At 36.3% G+C, this 23818-nt stretch overlaps 1 protein-coding gene across 9 annotated transcripts in view; it reads right to left on the reverse strand.

Annotated features, from left to right (window-relative positions):
- Klf12 (Kruppel like factor 12) overlaps positions 1–23818 on the reverse strand; it is a 581477-nt gene that overhangs the window by 276229 nt on the left and 281430 nt on the right. For all 9 annotated transcript variants that reach the window (XM_010622344.3, XM_010622347.2, XM_010622343.2 and 6 more), the window contains one exon: positions 14939–15002. In XM_010622344.3, coding sequence (XP_010620646.1) covers positions 14939–14971 — 33 coding nt within the window. In that variant the 5' untranslated portion in view covers positions 14972–15002. The remainder of the gene's footprint in view (positions 1–14938; positions 15003–23818) is intronic.

Below are 23818 nucleotides of genomic sequence, written 5' to 3' on the forward strand. Positions count from 1 at the left end.
AATCTCACCTATACACATGAAAGAAAACAAAGATCAAAAACAAAAACTTATGAGAACATTAACAGTCTGATACTGTTATTACAATGTTCCAAAACAAGCAAAGAAATAAGCACTATATAGTTTTGAACATGTAATTACATATAATGGAAAATATTATAAAAAGCAAAGAAACTGTAATGCAGAATTCATGTTAATGGTCTATGACTAAAAGGCTTCTTTAAAAATACTGGTAAAAATCTATTTCTTAAGTTGGTGGTTTGTTTGGTTATAATGCCTTGTAACTTACATATTTATTAAGTTCTTTTGTAGCTATCAAATAACTTACTGAAAGCATTCATCCCTGCTTTCTCAGAAGGATTTATTCTTTTTATTGGTTAACTAAAAATTTTTAAAATACGTATTTTGAAAAAAATGATTTAATTGGCTAGGATGAAGACTATATTCATCACAAAACAAGCAATTATTGTATTTTTAAGGCAAAAATTTACAAGACCACTACTAAAATACAGAAAGAACATATGCAAAGGCAAATAGAGGGACACATTCAGCGCACTCTACTTAACAAACTAAACAAAGGGCGTTTTTGTTGTTATTCCATTAGCACTTAAGGTAGTTGTAAGCTGAGATAGGCAAACAGAAATGCAAAAAAAAAAAATCATCCTTTACAAGAAATATAAAGAAAATTTTAAAATATTTAAATATATATCAGATAATTATCTACTTTGTAAAAAAAGGTGCTTTTGCTAGATGCCTGATATAAAAAATTGAGCTACACATGTTAATAATCATAATTGCATTCAGTATACGAAAGTATTTTCTTAACATTTGCTACTATACTGAACCATAGCCGAGGCAGTGAATTCAGAAAATTTTACATAAAGACAGCCTAACTGTAAGGTAACTGTTTACCCAACTCCCAGATGGTGGAAAAGTCAACTTTAATTAAAGAAATTTCAGCACTTCAGGTTTTGTGTGACTCATTTGCCCATTTTTCAGGGTATCATTTTTCTTTGTCTTCCACCACATATAATCAACATTCTTTTCACCTTTTTTCAAAAGAGAAAAAGGTAACAGATTAATTCTCATTTTCATTGTTTCTCACCACCACTTCTCCCAGCCCAAGCTTAAGCAATGCCTCCTGCCTTTGCCTCCCAAATAGCTGGAACTATAGGAATGTTGTCACAGCCCCTAGCTTTTCCACATATCCCACCCCCAACTCATACTTTAGCCAGTTCTTTATTCAAACACTCATTAAAAAGAAACACGTCAGTCACCTTAACACTTGAAACAAATTCAGAAACAGGTAGGAGTTAAACTAACATAGTAAATGGGTTTTTAAATCTGTGAATTTCAAGTAACCAGGTTCCAAACATGCTTTTCTTCCTTTCTTTCTACCAAACTCATTAATTTATAACAGGATACACAACCTTGAGCAAGTAGCCTCATTTTCATTGATCTTTTTCCTATTTATATGAGCCAGTTGAATGAGATAATTCTTACAGTATCACCCTCTTCCACGTTTCTATATTTCTGAGACATATCTTTGAAATTTTCAGCACTACTTGAGAAGAAAAATGCTGCTCTGCCAACAACAGCATCTCCTGCATCCATGACTACTTAATAAGACTGCACCTACATAAAAAGGGTAATTTAGCTAGCCCATTGTTCACAATTAATTTCCTCTCTCACCCTGTACACACAATTCAAGGTGGAAAGAACAACTCATTACCAGCAGTTTCTGTTGGTGCTTTTTATACATAGTGGTAAAAAGTTTCATACATAGTGGTAAAATAGGGTTAGGATCTAACTTCTCATTCAAAAAGCATCAGAGATATCTGTACTGTAACTAAAAATCTTGCATTGTAATAACGTATATATTACCTTTGGCAGAACAAGAATGCAGCAGTTTCTATATAATTGTTCAAAACAAGAAGAGAGTCAATTCTCACTTACTGCCAGTGCAAAAATCCCTAAGCCCTTTGTCTGTGCCCCTTTTTAATTTCTCACAGGGCTGCAAGCCAGCAGTAGGTGCTGGATCTGCCAAAATGCTTGCCAGTGGGCCTTTGAGTGTCTGGTATTTCAATTGTCTTCTAACTCTTATGGAAAGAACTGAGAGGTAAGATGGAGCTGCAATCATTACCCAGTTAGACAAGTATTTAAATATTTTCCTTTAAGTTCTACTGCAGAACACAAGAGAAACTATAAACACAAATCTATCATTTCATTCCTTAAAAGATAAATTTTGCTTACCACTTCTCTACCTGTAATCACTCAATCTCCTCCCCACCACACAGATATTTTCACAAGTACCACCTCCACCATGATTTCTCTGTTGGAATCTTTCCCTCTAAAAGGCACATTTAGAAATGATGTACAAATAAATGTTACAAAAAAGCATTTAGATATATTTAGTTTTGTTGTAACTGATGTGCAACAGGGAATGATAAAGGTTGTCACAGAAAAAAATAACAACTCTGGCCAGAAGCCACATCCTTACATTCTTAGAATGAGTATGCTATAGAGAAGAAAGGAATTTATAAGCAAAAATATGATCAAGTCTATGTACAACTTTCATAGCAATAATACACAACTTTCATAGAAATAGTTGGGTAATATTAATCTGCATGAGCCATATTTACCACTTGGAAGAACTGAATCCACAAAAGGAGTAAACAGGTGAAGTATCTTGATTCCTGCCTTCCTAGTGTTTTAAGATTTAATTATGTATTCAATTCAGTTTAAAAGTAATTTAGTAATTAAAAAAATAAAATTAACAACTTAGGAAAACCTAGAAAGCATGCACCCACAAAAACAGTCCCTCCCCCCACCTCATCGTTGAAAGTATAAATTAAATATGAACTGGTTTATTCTAGTACTCTAGTAGACTGATCTTTCAATAATTTCTTAGTTCTTATCCCTTCTGATTAGAATGCAACTTCTGGATTCATTTTAAATAACAAATTACAGTGAAATATTTTTTGTGGTTAGTTACAGGATCCTAGGATTTTTAAAGCCCAGTTATTTCTGAAAGCCTTTTATTTTCACTGCCTAAATCAAGACCCATGATAGCTCCTTCTCCCTTCTATGCTATGGTCACTCACTTCACCAAGGATTCCTTTTATCTTTGTTCCAGGAAGTCCTGCTGTACAGGATTTTGTAATCTTGTGCCACAGCTTAACCCAGAATCCCAGGAAACCTCACCAAGGTGAAAGTGACATGTGAGATCAGAAGCCATGTGCCACTCCAGTCTTCTTGTAGAGACACCACCCAGTGCCAAATGCCCCCTAATGTCAGCATGCTTCACCTTCACAAATGCTGTTTGGTGCGGCCCTCAGCTCTGAAAGCACCTACCTGTTCCTCTCTCTCCACTGTTAGTCCAAGAAAGTAGGTCTGAATTGCAACCTGCCTCCACATTAGAAGCTCCACATCATCTCTGTCCTCCAAGTTACTTCCTGTCACCCTTGCCTCAGTCCTACTGCTGATCCTGACAGTTATCATACTCTTGAATACAAACCACTGATATCACTGATACTCATATTTCTGCTTTATACTTTACTACCCAAATAAGCACTTCATGTCCACACTACTCTTGTACTTCTACCATGTGTAACATCAAATAGCCTTTTTCTCACATTATGTGTTACAGCCTCTCTTTTGCTCTCAACTGATGCTCCTCTGGTCACATATCCATGGATGAATTGAGTTACCTACAGCAAGATGCAAAATCCAGGGACCAGAGTGGCCTCCATCACAACAGAACAGTACCTGAGTCAAGTCCCACATGTAGAGAAAAGAAGAGGCCACAGATAACTTGCAGCTTCTCAAGGGACTGGGTTCATAAACAGTGGACCCGGGCAGATGGCCTTCTTCCTGTGGATGGTTCACTTGGGTGGGAGCAGGTCCTCTTTACCACAAGGCTGCGTCCCAGGGGCAGACTTTCAGGTCCTCAGATAGGAATGGAAAGATCAAGCAAAAAGGGCAAGAATCAAACTGGGTCTACATGATCCATAATCTTCAGGTGGGAAGAAGGTTGGAGAGGGAGAGCAGCAAGAAGGGAGATATGAAACAACACAGACTCAGCAGATCTGAACAGTCTCTTCTTTGCTAAGCCTGAAAACTTGATCTGCAGAATTCCCTTCCCTGCATAGTTTCAGAGCTCTAGCATGTTAAGAGACGTTCTGGTGGGATGCAGAAGGCAGAAGTTGAGACATCAGCCATGTGCATTTCATAGCAGGAAAGTTAATTCAGGGCTCTGGGCCGGGGAGCAGGTTGCCCTGTTGTCCCTTGATGGGCTGGCTGTACCAGCTGGACAGGGAAGCAGGAAGCCCAGAGCTCCTCCAGCACACACAAGATCTTCCTCATCAGTTTATCTGATTCTTAGGCTGTGATGTGTTTTCGTCAGTGAAGGGTACCAGCTTTTCCCAGAACCATGGAAATTTGAAGATCAGAGAGTAAGCAATAAGAAATCCATAAGGACCTCAGAATGTCCTGAGTCTCTACTCTGTCCTTGTTCTCCACACTTCATGCTCATTCCTATTGAGCCTGCCCTGCCAATTTCAATCTGCCCCCAGATATACAGAGAAAATAGAATTTGCTTAACTAGTTCTCACTGTAATTTCAGAACAACGCCTTAAACCAAATTCTACAATCTACACCGTTCCCTTGGTTTTGTTAGATCAAACTTACTGATATACAGAATTTGGTACAAGAACTGGTTCCAGAAAAACAATCTTAAGGATTCCTCCAGTTTGAGGATGTACCAGGGCTGACACTATTTTCCAGAAATCTTCATTATGCTAACTCCATTCACAGGAGCTCTTCCACTTCCAGAATATTGCTACTCCCAACAAAATGGCAGAGGACATTTCCCGTCCCCTTAAAATTAAGGGTCAGGTGTCTATAAACGCTTGATGAATAGGATACACAGGAAACAAAGTGGCATGCTTCCAAGGATGATAAGGTCTAATGTTCTCTCCAATCAGCAGCCCATGGATGTAGCTTTTCTTTGCAAAGCAAACTCAGGCCACATGAAAGTGTTGTAGCCAACAGACCCAAGTGAGACAGAAGCATACAGCCAGCAACAAGTGGCAAACATATCAATGAGTCTTCAGAGCATTCTGATCATCAATCTGAGAGGTATCTCTGCAACCATAGGGCAGAGCAAAGAAAAGTTATCTCCACCAAGCCCTAAGTAGCAAAGGCAAAATAAGCACTACTTTTATGCTACTAAACATAAGATGATTTGATCTGCAGCACTAAATGATGAAAGAGTGGTTGCCACACAATCCTCAATTCCAACTCTACCAGCTAGAAAGGACACTCCCTAGTCCTGGGAACCTGTCCTTCAGTGTGGATACACAATGACCGATGGGGAAAAGGTCTGGCTCACAGGAGGAGGGTGCAGAGCAAACACCAACGTTTCTCACTATGTACAACATTAGAAGAGGCTTTCCACAAGGCCAGGGCACCACATCCCAGCCTCTGCCTTGTAATTACTGTCCTCTTATTACTCACAGTCGTGGTATGGACACCTTTCTCAAAGCTTGCTCTGGATCTTTCAGCTCATCTTTATACAGGGGTCTTAATTTTTCTCCTAGATGCAGCAATTAGCACTGTGCTGCGAAGCTCTGAATATGGCCGGTGCTCCCTCTCCCAGCCTGTACCCTCTCAGACATACTCATTCACTGCTGTGTGGAGATGGGTGAAATGAAAAGAGCCACACAAAATTCTTCCTTACCCTGATCCTCCCCAATCCTCCACAAGCCCTGCCCCTGCCCTGTTCTAATGGACAGATTCCCACCACATGTTAACTAGTTTACTTCCAAGCAATGGCTGAAAGATGTACAGGTGTCTCAATATATATTCCTGTGTCACCACATGAACTTTAACAAAACAATCGATCATGCTTTCTGAAAGGAGAATTTCATACTATCACATATGCTCCACATCAGAGTGAAGATGTCTGCTGGTAAATTCTAGAAACATTTGCCGTGTGTTACAGGCACATGGAACACAGCTATCACCATGAGAAAATGTGGTAAGCATCTATGATGTGGAGATTTTACATTTTACTAATGCAAATACCTTTAAATCTCACAGAACAAAAACCAGGTATTTTTTATAATGTTACATTTTAGTATTTAGCACTAGCCAACGGAATCAAAAATTATGTGAGTGCACTTTTTTTCCAGAACCTCATGAGAAAAGATTCATATTCTGGTTGACATAAATCACTGTAAATCTATGAATCTTAATGGAAATGATAAGATGGAAATTCCCTCAAAACTTTCAACCACATGTGCATGGCACCTGCAGCCTCAGTCATGGATATAATTTTGGCAGAGGAATGGTCCCCACAGATGTCCACGTCCTGTTCCGCGCAATCTCTGACTGTGCTGAATCCATGCAAAGAGTTATGAGAGAAAAAAAAGTTGGCTAATTATCTGGCCTTAACATAATAAATGATGCTGGATAACCTGGTGAGCCCAGTGTAGGAACAAAGGGCTCACACGTGGAAGACAGAGGCAGGGTGAAGGCACTATGAGAAAGACAGCTGAGTGCCGCTGCCGTTGAAAACAAGAGGAAGAAGACCAAGGAATGGGCCTCAGAAGCTGTAGGCTAGGCCCCAGGTGGAGCTTCCCGGACAGAAACACAGCCCTGACAACATCTTAATCTCAGCCACACATGGTCACCTTGGACTTCTAAGTCCCACCTATGTCTCTAAGATCATCAATTTTAGTTTGTTCTTTTAAAAGCCACTATTTATGGTGATTTGCTACAATATTAAAAACAAATTTCAAAAAAGTAAATTCACTTCTGAATTAATTCACGTGCTCTAAAATCGTAGAGAGTAATCAGGCACAATGACAGACACCTGCCATGCCAGCATTTAGGGAGGCTGAGGCAAGAGGACTGCAAGTTCAAGACAATTTAGCAAAACTGTCTTTAAAAAGCTTATTAAAGATTAATAATCCAGTGATGCTTAAACTGGAATGTTGGCAAGTCTTACATTAGGCTATAAGATATATTGTAGGACTGAATTATATATACTATAAAGAATTATACTTATTAAGCCAATAATTATTCATGTTTCATTAAACAAATTCTCCTAGGGAACTGTAAAAAATTAATATGGTGCTAACATCAACTTGAAAAAAGAAATCTGCTTTGAAAAAATGTACATATGTTGATCGCCTGAAACTAACCAGATTATACTTTAACAAATGCTTTCTAGAAATTAATTTTTGTTGCTCTTAACACTATAATGTTTTTATTAAATTAAAATTAATGAAAACGGTTGCATGAAAAAGATGTTTATATTTTTATAATCACTTCAAATGTCCTGGCAAAATATACAAGCTACACTAGAAATGCAGTCTACACAGAATGACAAAGTTTAGCTGGAGAACCATTATAATCACATGGCAAGAAAATAAAAATGTATACCCAAGGAAGGAAGGGAGACAGAGTAAGAAGAAGAAAGGAAAAGGAAAGTCATTTGGACACATAAAATGAGCCTCAAGATTCTGCCTGAACTATTTTAAAACCATCACTAAATAGTACATTTATCCTGAACTCTAAGACATAATTCTGTAGAAGACTTCTGTGACCAAGGTCAAGAAAACAAGCTTTGTATTTGCTAATAATTTTCTAATTGAAAGTCCCTGACCTTCCTTGCTTGCTCCCGTTTCTTCCAGTCAATGTCATATTGTCACTCAAGTCCAAGCTTAAATGACACTTTCATATGTTTCCAAACCACGTTAAATACATTAAAGCACTAACTACATTAGAATGCAGTAACCTTTTTTCCTGCCCGGGAGATGATGAAGGCATGAGAACAGGGTCTAAATATGATTTTCCTTTTTAGCTCAGTGTCTAACGAGTAAGGGATGCCATATACAGTTACTGACTTTGATCACACTATAGGATGGACACTGTCAACATTCTGTGAACGACCCAGGAACTTGTGTGCTATCACAGCATAGCTAGTGTCTTCAAGAATTTCATTTTCTACAAGAGAAAGCTACTCCAGATGTATCTACTCCTTACTAACATAAAGTTACAACTTTGAAGTATCCAGTCAGACCCTAAAATCAGAACTGGATATACACAGTGGGCAATCAGTGCCTCCCTGCATTGCAGCATACTCCTTAGTAGGAAATAAGAAAATACACAAATACCACCCTGTGCAGCCAAGTCTCCTAAAGCCAAATTGACTACACTCGAAACACAACTAACATGATTTAAATTTCAATTTTTCAACTAGTTGCTTCAGTGAGTACCAATAACTACCAGGCAATATGCTCGTATAGCCTTTTTATTTTTAAGATTGGGTCTTGCTATGTTGTCGCAGCTAGTCTCAAGCTTCTCAGGTCAAGTGATTTTTCCTCTGTTAGCCTCTTGAGTAGCAAGGACTACAAGTTTCTACCTGCAAACTATTTTTCTCATTTAATTTGCACAATACAATGATGAATGTAATTGTAATGTATACTTTAAAAAGTACCAATAAACTCAGTAAGATTAAAAAAAATAACATGCACAACAATTTTAAGGACCAGGCACTATTACTATCCTCCCCAATCACAAATGTGGTAACTGAGACAGATATAGGAGCAAAACTAAACCTAGGTACCACCAAGAGTGACACCATCAGTAAGGTTTACTGTTTTTAATCACTACAGTACAGAGAGTTCAATACTCTCCCTGTGCCCCCAAGTGCATTTAAAATCCACTGCAATCTTATAAAGTAAATTCAGGAGGGAAAAAAGTGAAAAGTTCCATTTTTAGTGAAGGTAAAATAGAAAAGTCACAAACAAACTGCTCATCAAAGTGTTCTGTCAAATTCTATGATGTGTGTGCTCCCCCTGGGAGATGATACAGACCTCCTCAGACCTGGAGCATAACAGAGAATTCCCTTAAAGTACAAATCACAGCTATGAGGGGCCTAACCAGTGACCCTCTGGTTAGCACAGACATCTGGCATAATCAAGTGAATACCGATCAATAGCTCAGAAAGCAAAGAACATGGTGCTAAAAGAGCAAACACAGACACAGCATGTTACAGGGCTGGCCTCCCTCATTAAGGAGGGCTACAGAAGTGAGCCAGAAGGAAGACATGAGCCCTTGTCTTAAGACTTTGCTGCACACCAAAAACAAGTGAATCTTGGGAAACGGCATGTTTATTTAGAAAGTATTAGAAATTACAAACCCCAACTAAAGATCTGAACATAGGCAACTCATATACCAGCCTTAGTGCTCCTTCTCACAATGTACTTTCACAATACTGTAAAGATGGGCAACCATCGGGGAAAAGCTAGAGGGACTGTCTGTGAAAGCAGCAAATGTCAAAAGCAAGAGAGAAATGTAAGCAAAAGGCCAGAGAGGAACAAACATCACAGGATGAATTACCCAAATAAACAGATCAAGAATTTAGGCAAATACCTCTATGAAAACTTAAAAAAAAAAAAAAAGTTGAAAGAAGAAGTAAGTGTGAAGAAATACAGAGTTTAAAGAAAAAAAAAAGAACTAGAAGGTATGAAAATAACTAGCAAAGCTATGAAATACAGAGATGAAAAGCCACTTCAGAGACAAAAATATAAAGAATGTGAGTGAAAACATAGTATGGAAAAAATGTTGAATGGGAAACAACATTAAATAAAATAAAGATAAAAACCACAGATACAGAAAATCAAAGGAAACCATTATATATATTTTCACGGTAAGGTAGAGAGTAAAACAAAAAGCAGACTTTATAATTTTGAAAGCTTTTAACATAAAAACTAACTCTGCTTCTCAGAGTTCACAGGCAAGATTCAACAACATAAAAAGACGTGGAATGATAAAAACCAACGCACAATCTATGAAATTACTGAATTTCTAGGTCAATAAAAACAATGGACCACAAAGGAAAGCAAGAACAAGAGGAAAGATCAGTCTGCTTCAGCCTTCATTGACACCAATGCCAGACGAAAGTGATGCTATTTTTTCAATGCTTCTGAGTATGACAAACAGCTTTAATAGTAAGAATCAGAAAATAAATGTTAATAACTTTTATTTTAAAAAATAGTAAAACAAGATGGGAGAAAAAGAATTAAAAACATCATTAATTACCCATCTTTAATAGCAAAAAAATTAAAAGATGCTGTTTAAAATCAAATTTAAACCAGGCACAGTGGCCCATCTCTGAAATCCCAGCACCTGGAGGCTGAGGCAGGAAATCACCAATTGGAGGCTAGACAGGGCTACATAGTGAATTCACGGCCAGCCTAGACTACATGTTAAGACACTGACTCAAAGTACCACCTCCCCCCAAAATCAAATTTAATCAGCATTTCTATAATTTCAGCTATTCAGGAGGCTGAGGCAAGAGGAACAAAAGTTGAAAAGACAGCCCGAGTAATTTAGTGAGATTCTGTCTCAAAATAAAAAAAGAGTTGGCAATAGACCACTTGCCTAATACGAGAAAGGCCCTGGATTCAATCCTCAGTATCAGGGGAAAAAACATTGCCCCTGCTTCTTAGCTCTCAGTATCATCAATTTGGTAAAAATACATTAATTTGAAATGAATAATTCTTTTCAGTTTAATTTCTATTTCTATTTCTTCCATTACATTAGAAGCAACTGAAAAATTACTCTTTATTACAAATATTAAGTATAAATATAGTCTTCTTGTGGAAATCCAAAGTGCCAATATGATTCTACTTTACTAAAACTGTTTCTTTTCGCTTTTATCTATGTACACAGGGAAGAAGACAATCAGCAAACATTAACAGAATGTATGAAGAGGGGAAGTGATACGGTTGACATATCTTAATGTTTTTAAAATGAGCAATGCATCATTTTCAATAACAAATATATTCTACTTCAATAATACTATAATCTTCCCCAAATCCCTGCATATCATGTATTGTCATTTCCCAGGTAAATTACATGAGCTCCCCAAGTTGAAGTGACCTCCAGTAGGATATCCTGATACATACCTTTATGTACTTACTACTTGGTGGTATCATCAAAACCTATGGATTTGGCTCAGTGAAAGAACTTTAAATATATATGTATGTAAAGAAGACACATGTAAAATGAAGCAAGAGATTCCAAGAAGTCAATATAATGGTTAAGTAAACAACCAAGCATAACAGACAGCAGCCAACAGTACAGGCACCACAGACAGTCTGGCCTTCAGGGAACTCCCATGTTGCAAATGTTTGACTTTGTGACATGGAATCATACGATGTCAATCTGATTTCTGATGTGAAAATAGCAGCATCAATACCATACAAGCCTTTAGAATTCTACAGCTTTACATCTTTTTCACAAATATGTCTGTCTCATTTTCTTTTGTCTGCAAAACAACTCCTGACAACTAGTAGGATGAATACCATTCGTTCCACACTTCAGATGCTAAAAATGTAATTCAGAGAAGAGAACTCTTAGGCCCAGGTTCACAGATATGTACCTTCAGAGCCCAGACTTGCCTTTTCCTGACCCCATGGTCACTGCCTCGACAGCTGCCCTACACACACTTAGCACAGCCCCATGGTACATCATGTAGCATTTACAGGAACTGTCATGGTCTGGGCCCCTGGCTACTTAGTTCATAGTGGAAGGCACATGCCCGTAATCTCAGCACTCTTGGAGGCTTAGACAGGAACACTTCAAGTTCAATCCCACCCTGGGAAATTTAGCAAGACCCTTTCTCAAAATTAGAAATAAAAGAAGGGGAGGCTGGGGGTATAGATCAGTGCAAAGGCTCTGGTTCAAACCACAATCCCTCCTCCCACCAAAAATAAAAAATAAAATAAAATAAAGTGAGGGATCAGCAAGCTGTAGAACTTTATGGAAAAGAAATTTAAAGTACTCACAATGAACACAACCATCATTCTGAAACAAACCCTTTTTGTATGAAATGAAAGCACTCACAGAGGGGCTTGCTACTGTCCTCTGAGTTTCCAAATACAAAAAGTAAAAATCACCCCACCACTAACCCTGATGGTTTAAGCAGCTATTCATCAAACGCAGGCACAGAGCAAAAGTTTTAATGTGAACTCTGATAAGCAGATCTAATGCAAATGCATGTGTAAGCTCTGAACATCTGCTAAGTTAGCTGCTGAGAAACACTGGGTAAACACATGAAATGGCTGGAAAATCAAGGACGCAAAGAGCCAGGTCCACAAAAAGACACCACACTGACAGTGAGAACTGCTGAAATAAATTAAAGAGTATATATGCCAGATTTTATGCTGATGTTTTTCAGTTGGAAATAATGAAAGGCTGGATCTTTTCAGAATGCACTCAATGTTTCCTATTGCCGTATGATAAACAGGCAAATTCACATGTGATGAAACTGAGTAAAGGAACAAACTCAACGCTGACACATTTTTTAATGGAATGGCAGATGAAGACCACTCCTAGAAGTAAGAGTCTTGTGCTCAAAATAAATTTTATAAAATCCCAAATCAGCTATTTACATTTTAGAACCTAAAAAAGCACAACAGGATATTTTGTGGCTCTTGGCAACATTTTATCATTGCTAGAAAGCTGGAAAGGTATGAAACTGTTTGAGAGCCATATTCAAGTCCTTTTGCAATTATGTGGTCTGTGGGAAGTATTTCCACCAATGACATTTTTAAAACTTCCTATTAATACTGAGCTTATTAATGTATTTAAAATACAGAAAACATAAATTTCAAACTATACAATTTTCTCCCTGAATCAGACTTTGTGAAAACCAACAGTAGCAAATTCAAATAGATTTTAAAATAAGCATCAATGTACTTTCTATTTTAAGGGATCTATAACTAAAAATATGGAATATGTGAAAAAGATAAGAAAAAATGTCAAGGGACAAACACATTAAATGAAGTATTCACTGTTCTTCCCCCCATAAGGACTTCTGAACACATGAATAACCAACTATGAGGCATGATCATGTAAAATGAATCACACATAATGTAGTCAATCATTATATTCTCTGTTTATCCTCTGGATAAGTAGTAATATGATGATTCTCTCTGCCATCATCTTCAGTTGTCATTCTAAAATCAGTAACAGAGCAAGGACATTGCCAAAATTTATAAATTTATAAAGCTAACACCAATCCAATTCAATAAAAATTTAATGACAACTGAATGAAAACAGAGTAATACTATATCAACATCATACATAAGGAGAAAGCTAAAGACATTTTGCATGATAATGAAAAATATTTTCATGTTTATATAAAGCAAAAAAATTAAAATATACTGCTTTTGTCTCACTAGTCTTGAGTACATAATTTCTAACTTTATTGTATGAGTGGAATTAGCAAAGATGTGATAGAACTATTTCATCTCCAGGTTTTAAATGCCACTTGTTAAACATTAAGGATTCTCTCAAACTAGCTGGTAAACTTCTGAAGCCAACTACAGTAGTAGTTACACCGCAGGACAGTAACAAATCCGGCCTTGCCTCACACTCCTTCCCATAGAGAACCAGCTTATTTACATCACTGTTTCCCACCCAAAAAAGTATACAAGTAAATAAAAACACCCAGACAATACTGAGGTGTCACCAGAAAGAACACTTTCCACATCCTCTGTCATGGCTTGTGTGTGGGTGTCCCCCCCTCCCCCCAAAAGCCTCCTGTGGTCATAGGTGGAACTTTTAGGAGGTAGCTGGATCTATGGTGTGTGCTGCTGGGATCAAGGATGTCATCCTGGGATTGACTCATGGTGAGATGCTAGGATTAAGGGTGCCCCACTCCAGGTTTGAGTGCTAACCCAAACTGAGGGTGGACGGCCTGGATAAGTCATAAGGGACAGAGAGAGCATTGCTCGTTGCTTGCTGCTTTGCTTCTTTACTACCTTACAATATCCCTCTGACCTGACACTCTGCCTTAGAGCCAGCCACCTATGAACTGAAACCTCTACAAACTCTGAGCCAAATAAACCTTTCCTCTTTAACTCTGAGTATTATCTTGTCTCAGCAATGAGAAAAGTAACTAAGATACCCCTACAAATTTCCCTTACACCATCTCTGAATCAATATTCCCTCTCCGAACACTACAAAATATACAAATACTAGAAAGGAAAACTTGTACCAATGAAGATGGAAGAAGGCACTTTTAAGAGAAAGACATAACCTGGAAAAGTCATTTGTAAATAGCTGCGAAAGCTGGCTGGCAGGGAATGATATGGCGCGCCATATATTTATTTGAAAGTAGTCACCATAACTGGAGAAGGGAAACGTGACATTGTATGTAGTGGGTAACATATGAACAGTTACGAGGCACATACCTTAAGCCAGATCTTTTCAGTATTGAGCTATTTAAGAGAGATAGTTTAATATACTGTAATTTCTTTAGTATTACCTATGACTTTTACATTATAGGCAGTACAAAGTGCTAGAAAAACTCAAACAACTACCACAAATAAAGCAATGCCCCAAATTTGATTTCTCTAAAATCCACAGGGCTTTCCCTCCACGACTTCACACTTCATTTGTGAGAAGCCTCAGTAAAGCCTTTTATGGTGATCCTGCTTCCCCACAGAAAGGTGACTGCAGGGGCAAAGAGGACAGCATTTGACAGAAATCAGCATCATCCAGTGCTGGTTCCAGATTATGCTTGTAGGAACTGGTGCACCTTTTGGCTTTTGGAGGGATCCTAGGGATCAGTTGTTATCAAGTGGTTTTAATATTCAGCTAAAAGTTAATTCTGAAAATACGAGTTGAAGTTCTGGAAAAGAATGACAGCTACCCTTGCACAAAAACAGGTAGCTTCCCTATAAATGTCTTTATATTTAAGGTCTTAAAAGAAAAATCATATTTTACAGATAAATATGTGGGTACAAGGATTAACCTCTATTTCATATTCAGTCAGACAGGGAAATATTCTAATGACTAAAAGTACTGTTCGAAATAGTAATATTTTCAATGCAGTTACACAGCTTGACTAACCAACCTTTATTGTTTTCCTCTTCATATGGATATGCATTCATCCATTTGTTAATAGAGTCACATTGATCCTGTAAGAAAGGTAGAGAAAAGATAATAGTGAGAGTAAGTTCTACAAGTTGCTAATAAGTCCTCTAATGGAAAAAGAAAACAACACATCTCAAGCCTAATTATTTAAACTCATGAGTAGTGAAGTGACATGCTAAAAAAAAAAACTGCTTGAGAAGTACCTTTTTTGTTTGCTCTGTCTTCAGGTTTTGTTTTGTGTTGAGACACAGTCTCCCTATGTAGCTCAGGCTGGCCTTGAACTCACTGTGTGGCCCAGGCTTACCTCAAACTCAGGTCAATTCTCCTGCCTAAGCCTCCCAAGAAGTGGTGGGATTACAAGTGTACACATCACACCCAACTACTGTCATGTAAGCACAAATGGAGAAACAAGGGAACAGAGGAAGCAACAGCAGCTTTGACTATTGTGAACCCAAGATGACAAAGACGAGTGGCAACCAAAGGAGTCTGAGGGGTGCAACAGAAAGCTGAGTGAAAAGGGTAGAATGCAGCTTCTGTGAGAATTTCCTGTATGAAAAATAACTCACAGATATTCAAACTGAACACAACTTCATTATTCTTAGCAATTAAGAAATTTTAAAGAAATGATCTTTTACTGAGAAAATGCCTTTTCCTATTTACAAGTGATACAAATGTTCAGAGTAATTAAAACAAATTTCCATGACTCAATGTTGGCTAACGATTAAAGTTCCCATGTTACTTCTAAAAGTTAAATAAATAAAAATTAAAGTTAAGTGTTTATGTGATTTATAAAAGTTCCCACATCTCCAGGACCATTTAGATTTTACCAAATATAATTTACTATTACTGGATTGGAAAATTCTGATTGCAATAAACCATTTGCCCCATGTGGATATACAGTATCTTAAGAGACTCTCTATTTATTTGCTCAGCATTATGTAACTGGCTTCAGAATTTCCATTTCATGAGGCTAATTTTCTTTGGCATTCAGTTGAGCCAGTTTATTAGGCACAGATGCATTTCTTTTTCTTGGGTTTGGAATTACACTCAAGTGGGGCCACACCTTGGCATTCTTTGTAGCGCCCATTCTGTGCCAATGTCTCTGCAAGGGAGCAAGGGGCCTGGCTTCCTGTGTATGCAGACCCCCACACACGGACTGAACAAGAACTCACTGATAAAGTCCTCTGTGAAATGCAGCCGAGATCACATTATCCTCTGGGTTGCCTGTGATATGATCTGTCCTTTGATTTTATTTGAATTTTAAATATTTCTCTCAATCTTCACAAAACACATCCCTTAATATATATTGCAGGTTTTACTACTATTAAAAATGCTACTAAAAAAAAACCCAAAAGGCAGTATTTACATATTAAAAGAATACACAAAAATTATTCTCTTAAAATGTAGAATGTAATTCTGATTTACGTTATGAAACCATAATACAATTATCTTCTGAAATACTTAAAAACTCATCTAAGACTCTTGTGTTCTCACCAAACACATCTTGTCTTTTCTACTCTTCAAAATCTATCTAACTCCATCAGATCCTACACCTCAGAACAATGTTCAAAGTACTTCAAAACCAGCTTCAATCTTGCATCTGCCTTTACACTTCACAATGTGATTCTCTGAATTTTTTTCACATGTTGATATGCAGTTAGCCCTCCATATCCTCAGGCTCCACACCCATGGATTCAACCAACCATGGATCTGAAAATATTAAAAAAACAAAACTGCATCTATAATAAACAAGTACAGATGTTTTTCTTTCCATTTCCCTCTAAACAATGCAGTGTAATGCCTATTTATATGTTATAAGTAATTCAGAGATGGTTTATAACACACAGGAGATGTCCATAAGTTATACACAAATATAATTCAAGAGATGCAGCATTCTTGACTTTGCAACCCTCTGCACATACAAAAGGACAAGAGTACTGTGAGTATGGTGATTTTAAAAAGATAATTCTCAGGTCCGGGGATTTAGCTCAGTGGATTAGCCACCTGCTTAGCAAGCACAAGGACCCAAGTTCGATCTCTGTACAAAAAAAGAAAAAGATTAAGTCTCTGTCCAAAATTTTAATATTGCATTGCAGCAACACATCATTAATTACTCCCTCATTTTTTTCTAGTAATTTATGATTTTTACTATTAATAAGATTAATATTCTTCCACATGAAACCTCTGCCAATCTGGATGGTATCTATGCAATCAGAAGAGATGCCTCCTCTGGATAGACACAGACAGCTCTAATCAGGAAGGAAAGGGGAGCCCAGCACCGTACAGGTTCCAGCCACTACTCACTCCTCAGCACCACCTCCATCCTACTCCACTGTGCTCAGCCCTATTAGGAGAAGGAAGGCTACCACCATAGGGCCATTCTCATCTCTGCATTCCAATATATAGCAAAAGCCCTACAGTAGCAAATTTTAAGAGAACAGTAAATGTTTAGGATGAAGGAATGAAGCTAATAATGAGAAACAAGAAAATCAAATAAAGAAAACTCCATTCGACATGATGTACATACATTTTACCTAAGCAATTAAGGCTTTAATTACATAAACTGTACTTTTAGGTGTGCAGACTTGAATAAACATTAAATTATGTGAACTATACACATTTTAGAGCATTTTAGGGTTCAAAAAATGTCCTAATGTTATCATTTGTTCTGAAAGTAGTTCAGTGATTTCAGCACCTGAACTACTGTAAAATCCACTGCACAATAAGAAAAGTTATCAGAGGTGTATCTTATACCCTACATCATAAATTAGGTAGTCAGGATCTTTTTTAAAAACTGCTATTTGAGTTCCAAAATTTATTGCATGGGTCTTCATGGTTTATCTTATCAACTGGTCTTCTAATCACCTATAATTTGATGTATACTTTTAAACATTTTGAAGTTAGAGAGGGTCTGGTGTGATACTAGTTTTTGCTTTCCATCAATTCAAACTGCTAAGGAAATGTTCAAAACCATCACTTGCTCCTTAGTTCCCTACACCATACTCTGACAGAGACACAGTTTAGAGTTGAGAAGATCTGTCCCTCGTCCTACCTCTAACTACCTGTGAAATCTTCAACAACTCATTCAACATCATTGAGTCCAATTTCTTCACAGTAGCAGGAATAATTCTTGCTGTCCTCCCTGCCTATGCTAACTTAAGTAACATAGCAATCTGTAAAATGATAAGTGCCATACACAAAAGAATTGTCACTCCTTAATCATGGCTGAGCTATTTAGCAGGGAGCATAGGAAAAGATTTTCCTAGAAGGAGGGCACATGACAGAACAAAAGAATCTCTAAATTTCAAAGTTTCATTCACACTAAAGGGCTTTTAGGTTTTTTTCCCCAAATCTTTATAAAAACTAAACTATGATATAGGAAAACTATATAGTTCCACTAACACTATCTCATCAATTTCTGAATTAAATTTGCTGTGTCCTATCAAATATGTAAATCTTCCCCCAAAGCACAAGTATTTTAAAGGCCAGTGTCCCCACGAAAACAATCATTACACATGGCTATAGTACTCATTTTCCTGCTTTAAAGAGTATTTCCAAATGCCATTAGGTGCAGGCCAGCAAAAAATTAGATATTTCAGAATCAAAGAAATTAAAAAAGGCATAAACTCACATCCCAGGAAAAATGTTAAACTTGCTTTTTAAAAAACAGCGCTACCTGGAAACATGAGTAACACTGGTATTTTAGGAAAGGGTGAAGAAATTCCATTTACACCTGTTTCTCTTTAGCAGCTATAGGAACAGAGAATGATGCTCTAAGACTTTCATTTTTCTCTTTTGATTCTTTTAAAATTTCTAAACATGATCATCCAGCTTCCTTTATAAAAGAGAGTACAGTCCAGGCAACAAACACAACCTTGGCCATAATGGCAGTGGATACAACCCACATTAGCAAATAAGGAGTTACTCTGGAATAACTACTTCCAGAGTACAGACATTATTCTGTAGTTATCAAGTTGTTCGCTCTTGACCACCTCTTTAATGATCTTTTAGCTTCTCAATCTCTAAAGGTTAGTATTTGACACATTTAAACACCTCAAGACCAAGAGTACACTTGTTGCTGGTGCCTCTGAAAACCCTTAAATGGAGACATATTTCGGATGTGTTCACAGACATCTGACTAGTCAAGGAATTCCACTCTCTGCCCAAAATTTCAGGTAAATTGAATTCTGGTGCTGATACAACAATCCCATTTGAAATACTGTCATTTAGATTCAGGTTCACAAATCACTACTTTTATTCACTGTGATTGTGTTTTCTAGTACAGATTTTTTTAAAAATCAACTAATGAAGGTTTATATACATACTCAATTCAATAACCATAACTTTAAAAGCTGATGAGGGAACTGATATGTACTCTTTATCCATCTAAGTTTGGGTTATTACATAAGAATTCCAAGTTTGTCCTGCTCTGAGTCTCAAGGTTCCTACCATGTAAGCTGATTTTTGTTTCATTTAAAGTTATTTGTTTCATCCGTTACAGTGTATTATCTTGGGAACTAAAAATATTTGAAGGTTACTCTCAATATTTCTGGAGATAAATGCAAATCTCAGCGGTATGTTTTCACAGCTATTCTGACTTAAAGTGAAGGGAATCTAAAGATATAAACCAGAATGCTTGTTGCTAGGTGACAGGTAACACAGACTGTATCTCCTCTGCATTTGTACATCACAACACACCTTCCTACTAAAAAGACAGATTTCTACTGAACAGATGTCGTTTTGCATAGATTTTTTTTTTTTACATAGGCCATAAGGAATGAGAAACCCCTAGGTGAATACAGACACCTCCAACAATAGTAGAGGACAGTACTTTACTTTTTATTTGGGTACAAATGTTCTATAGTCTAAGTAAAAAAAAAAAAAAAAACTCAATGTAGACGATTTTCTAGACATAATTTGTAATTGAATATGTACTTTCTAACATCCTATCCCTTCTTCCAGACAGATACATGAACAAAAGTCTACTCTCCTTTGGCTTAGGCAAGATAGGTGGCAAAACAGAAACTTCAGAGTGCCATTAGATCCAAAACATCAAGATCTCACATGAATAAAGGTCATGTATCACCACATGTGAGACCAGCATCACAAAAAAGGTCCAGGTATGAAAGCCAGACAGAATGAACAGAAACTTTAACAATTGCGGGGCAAGGTGGTTACTTTATAAATCCTTCTTCCTCCACAGACACCTCCCTTGTATTTTAAAAAGAATACTGAAAATGAGAGTATCTATAATGTATACACCAGATGTTCTGGTCCGTACTAGGTATTTAAAACATGTCAGTACCATTCTATTTATAATCAAGTATGCAAATTCTACTTTCCACTTAAACCTTCCTGAGAACTAAAAGGATGCTCTGACCCACCTTAGACAAAGTTCCACTTCCAGATTATGACTTTCTCCCATGACAGTGTTTCTCATAGGAAAGCCCTGTGTGTATAGAACTAATATCTTTACACTATAATCTTACAGTATGGTATTTATAACTCATTAATTAAGTAAATCCCAAGATACAATAGATGATTGAATTAGGACAAAAATAAGTCAAAGGTTATTAATAACCCATATTCAATAATGTTCTCCATAAAATTCCAATGGAATATAAATCCATTGAAATTTATCCACTTGTAAAGTGCCCTTCCTTATTTCCAGTTTTTCATTTCCTTGAAATTGTGCTTACATGTAGGAAAATTCATCATTATTAGGAAAAAAAGCCAGTAATAATAAAGACAAAAAATTAGGAATTAAGGTCCCACTAGGAATAAAGTCTGCCTGGAAGCTTGAGTAGCCATTTAAGAACAGAGTTGGAGGAATAAACAGCCCATTTTCAAAGGGAGGAGGTAAAGAGCACACTGACATGGAAATTACTCCTTTAATCTGTTTTCAGCTTCTATTCCATTACATGGAATCACTCTTTGCACCCAGAGAACAAATAAACCTTTAAAGGAAAGTAACCATAGCAAATGAATTAAACATTTCTTTTACATACATTGTGCCCAATATAACAGTTGGAAGAGTAATTTATGCTATGCTTATATTCAAGTATAATTGCCATTTTATCAGAACTGCATAGCCAAAAATGTGATTTGTACTGTGAAGGATTGATTGACAAGATGATTAAATTTTGCCTTTGTGTGACTGAGGTTGTAGCAGAATATAAGCAGTGCCATTTGTACTTGTATGTAAGTACATGGGTACTACAACATGTACTACTACATTCTGCCAATAAAAACTTGGCAACACACAAGTTCCCAATGTCAGAGAAAGAACACTGAAATACTTCTCTAAATTATCATCTATCAAGAAGTGTTTTTATCTATCATACTAAAGATGTTAAAATCTTTAGTGCATTTAAGAGGTAATAACAGCAAGGAAGAATAGAATGAGCAACTATGAATTAAATTCCCATTAATTTTTTGACACTATGAATAACTATGATTGTGCGATTTATGCATTTAGAAGTAAAATTTTAAGTGCAAATTATCATAAACACACATATTTTATACCAATTAAAAATGCTCTGTTCGGCCAGCAATTTAGCTCAGTGGTGCTGCCGCCTGCCTTGCAAGCGCAAGGACCCAAATTCGATTCCTGGTACCAAAAAAAAAGCTCTGTTCACACATTAATAGTTTGTTTATCCAGTACTTTGTTTAAAAGGTATTTCAGCATACATACACAATGGATTACGTGGCATCTAAAACTTTATACATTAAAGATGTATGAGGGGCTGGGGATTTAACTTAGTGATTCCACGACCTGCCTTGCAAGCACAAGGTCCCAAATTCAATTCCCAGTATCAAAAGAAAAAAGAAAAAAAACAACAAAACAAAACAAGATCTATGATATATTGTACAAAATAACTCACCTTATTCAAAATGCAGTATACATACATATTTGGCTTTCTTATTGTTTCCTTCCATGTTTAATATGACAATGCTAACTAAGATAAATCCATTTCAAATTCACAGTAAACAATTTGCTTAGAGTGTAAATTTATTTTCTAGTCCATCACAACAATAGTTGATTAAAATATGTTGTTCTTGTCCTTTTTTGAATTAATGCACATGAAATACAGCAAATATTCATTAAATTGTGGGAAAAACATTTCATTAAAACTGTAAAACCTGAGTAGAAAAACAAATGGCACAAGCTTAATTATGGTTGACATTTAAATGAAATTTGCATTCTCAAAATATTTAGCAACAGCTACAACATATCAGACAAAGTATTTTTAGGATACTTTTATGTTCAGTCTCTTCACACATCTGAATCCAAGGAAGTTTTAATAACGGTAGATTTTACAACATAGTTTGAAAGTTGGCTCAAAGAACTAAATAATTTGTTTTACCAACATTTTTACATTTTCATATAAAAAAGAGGCTTTGATATTTTTAATAAATATCTTATGGTTACTCAGCACTATACAGAAAGATAGTTTTGACTGGCTGAAATCATTCCTTTAGTGTGTGCATTTAAATGTCATTATCTTTGTCTTTTGTAGCTCAAAATCTAGCCCATAACACAAAGCTGGCTGTCCTAATAAATGCACTTACCTAATCAATTATTCTTTCTTAATGATGAGAAAAATTAATAGACTGTCAAATGGATTGCTTAAATATGCTTCTCTTGTAACTGAGTAACACCACAAAAATCTAAATAGTACTTTCTGAGAATGAGAAACAGTTTATTTTTTATAAGACCCAAATGAGACTCCCTTAAAAATTGATACTGAAATTAGAGAAAACAATGCAAATATACTCTAACAACTGATAATAGAGTCACTAATTTGTAACTATGCTATACATTAGATGGTAAATGTATTGTTATTAATTTATTTCATGAATCACCTATATTCTAGGGACCAAGGACACGAAGAATGATATGCCAAAGTACCTGATTTAAACACTGTAGTCAACCAAGGTGAGCCAAATATAAGTAAAATAACTAACAATGTCACAGACCAACTTTTCAGTGATTATTATCTTTAATGTTGACCAGGTGCTCTTATGTAGATTACTCAATTAAATCATGTGTAAAACACAGCTATTATAGCTGTAACAGATTTCCATATTTTACAAGTAAAATAACAGATTAACATCAATTTTTCATCATCCTTGTTAAGATGCCATCCTTACTAACATCATAGGAGCAGGGCTGAAAACACAAGAGCACACACAAACACACGAGTCTTCTTTGAATTAATACAGTTAAGCTAGGCACCCTTTCCCACAAAAAGAGGAGCTCTAATATAGATTTGTTTCAAGTAAATAATAAAAACAATTCTAAAATTCCAACTTCCAGAGTGTCAGGTGTACAGCTGTCTTACAATGTAAAGTGATTCCTACTATTTATTATGCTAAAATTAGGAGCTCTAAAATGAAATTTATAGAAATTTCTAAGAAAACCTGACTTAAGAATTTTTTATTAACTAGGTTGTCTCTAAACAATTCTTAATATTTCTGACTTCTCTGATAACAGATAAAACATTTTGGATTATGTATTATCCCATATGAATCAATGAAAATATGCTCACAATAAGGCACATGCATGTGTACATAAAACACAGCTCAGCACTGGTGAAAAAGAGAGCAGAGATAAAATCCTGAAGAGTCTGGAATGTATGTAAGTTTATCTTTTGTTCTAAAAATACTTCCAAAAATAAAAGTATAAAAAAAATAGTGCAGCAGTCAAGGAATGTCAAAAGCATTTTGAAAAATAATCTCAAAACAAGTATTATGTAATTATTTTCCATAACTACTAACATACCAGGGTGACCATAATCTGTAACAATGTTTATATTTCAAAATAACTGGACCAGTTCAAAGATATGACTAGTTGGAC

Source organism: Fukomys damarensis, unplaced genomic scaffold, assembly GCF_012274545.1.
Source record: "Fukomys damarensis isolate Sample0158 unplaced genomic scaffold, DMR_v1.0_HiC HiC_scaffold_6, whole genome shotgun sequence".
Lineage (NCBI taxonomy): Eukaryota > Metazoa > Chordata > Mammalia > Rodentia > Bathyergidae > Fukomys > Fukomys damarensis.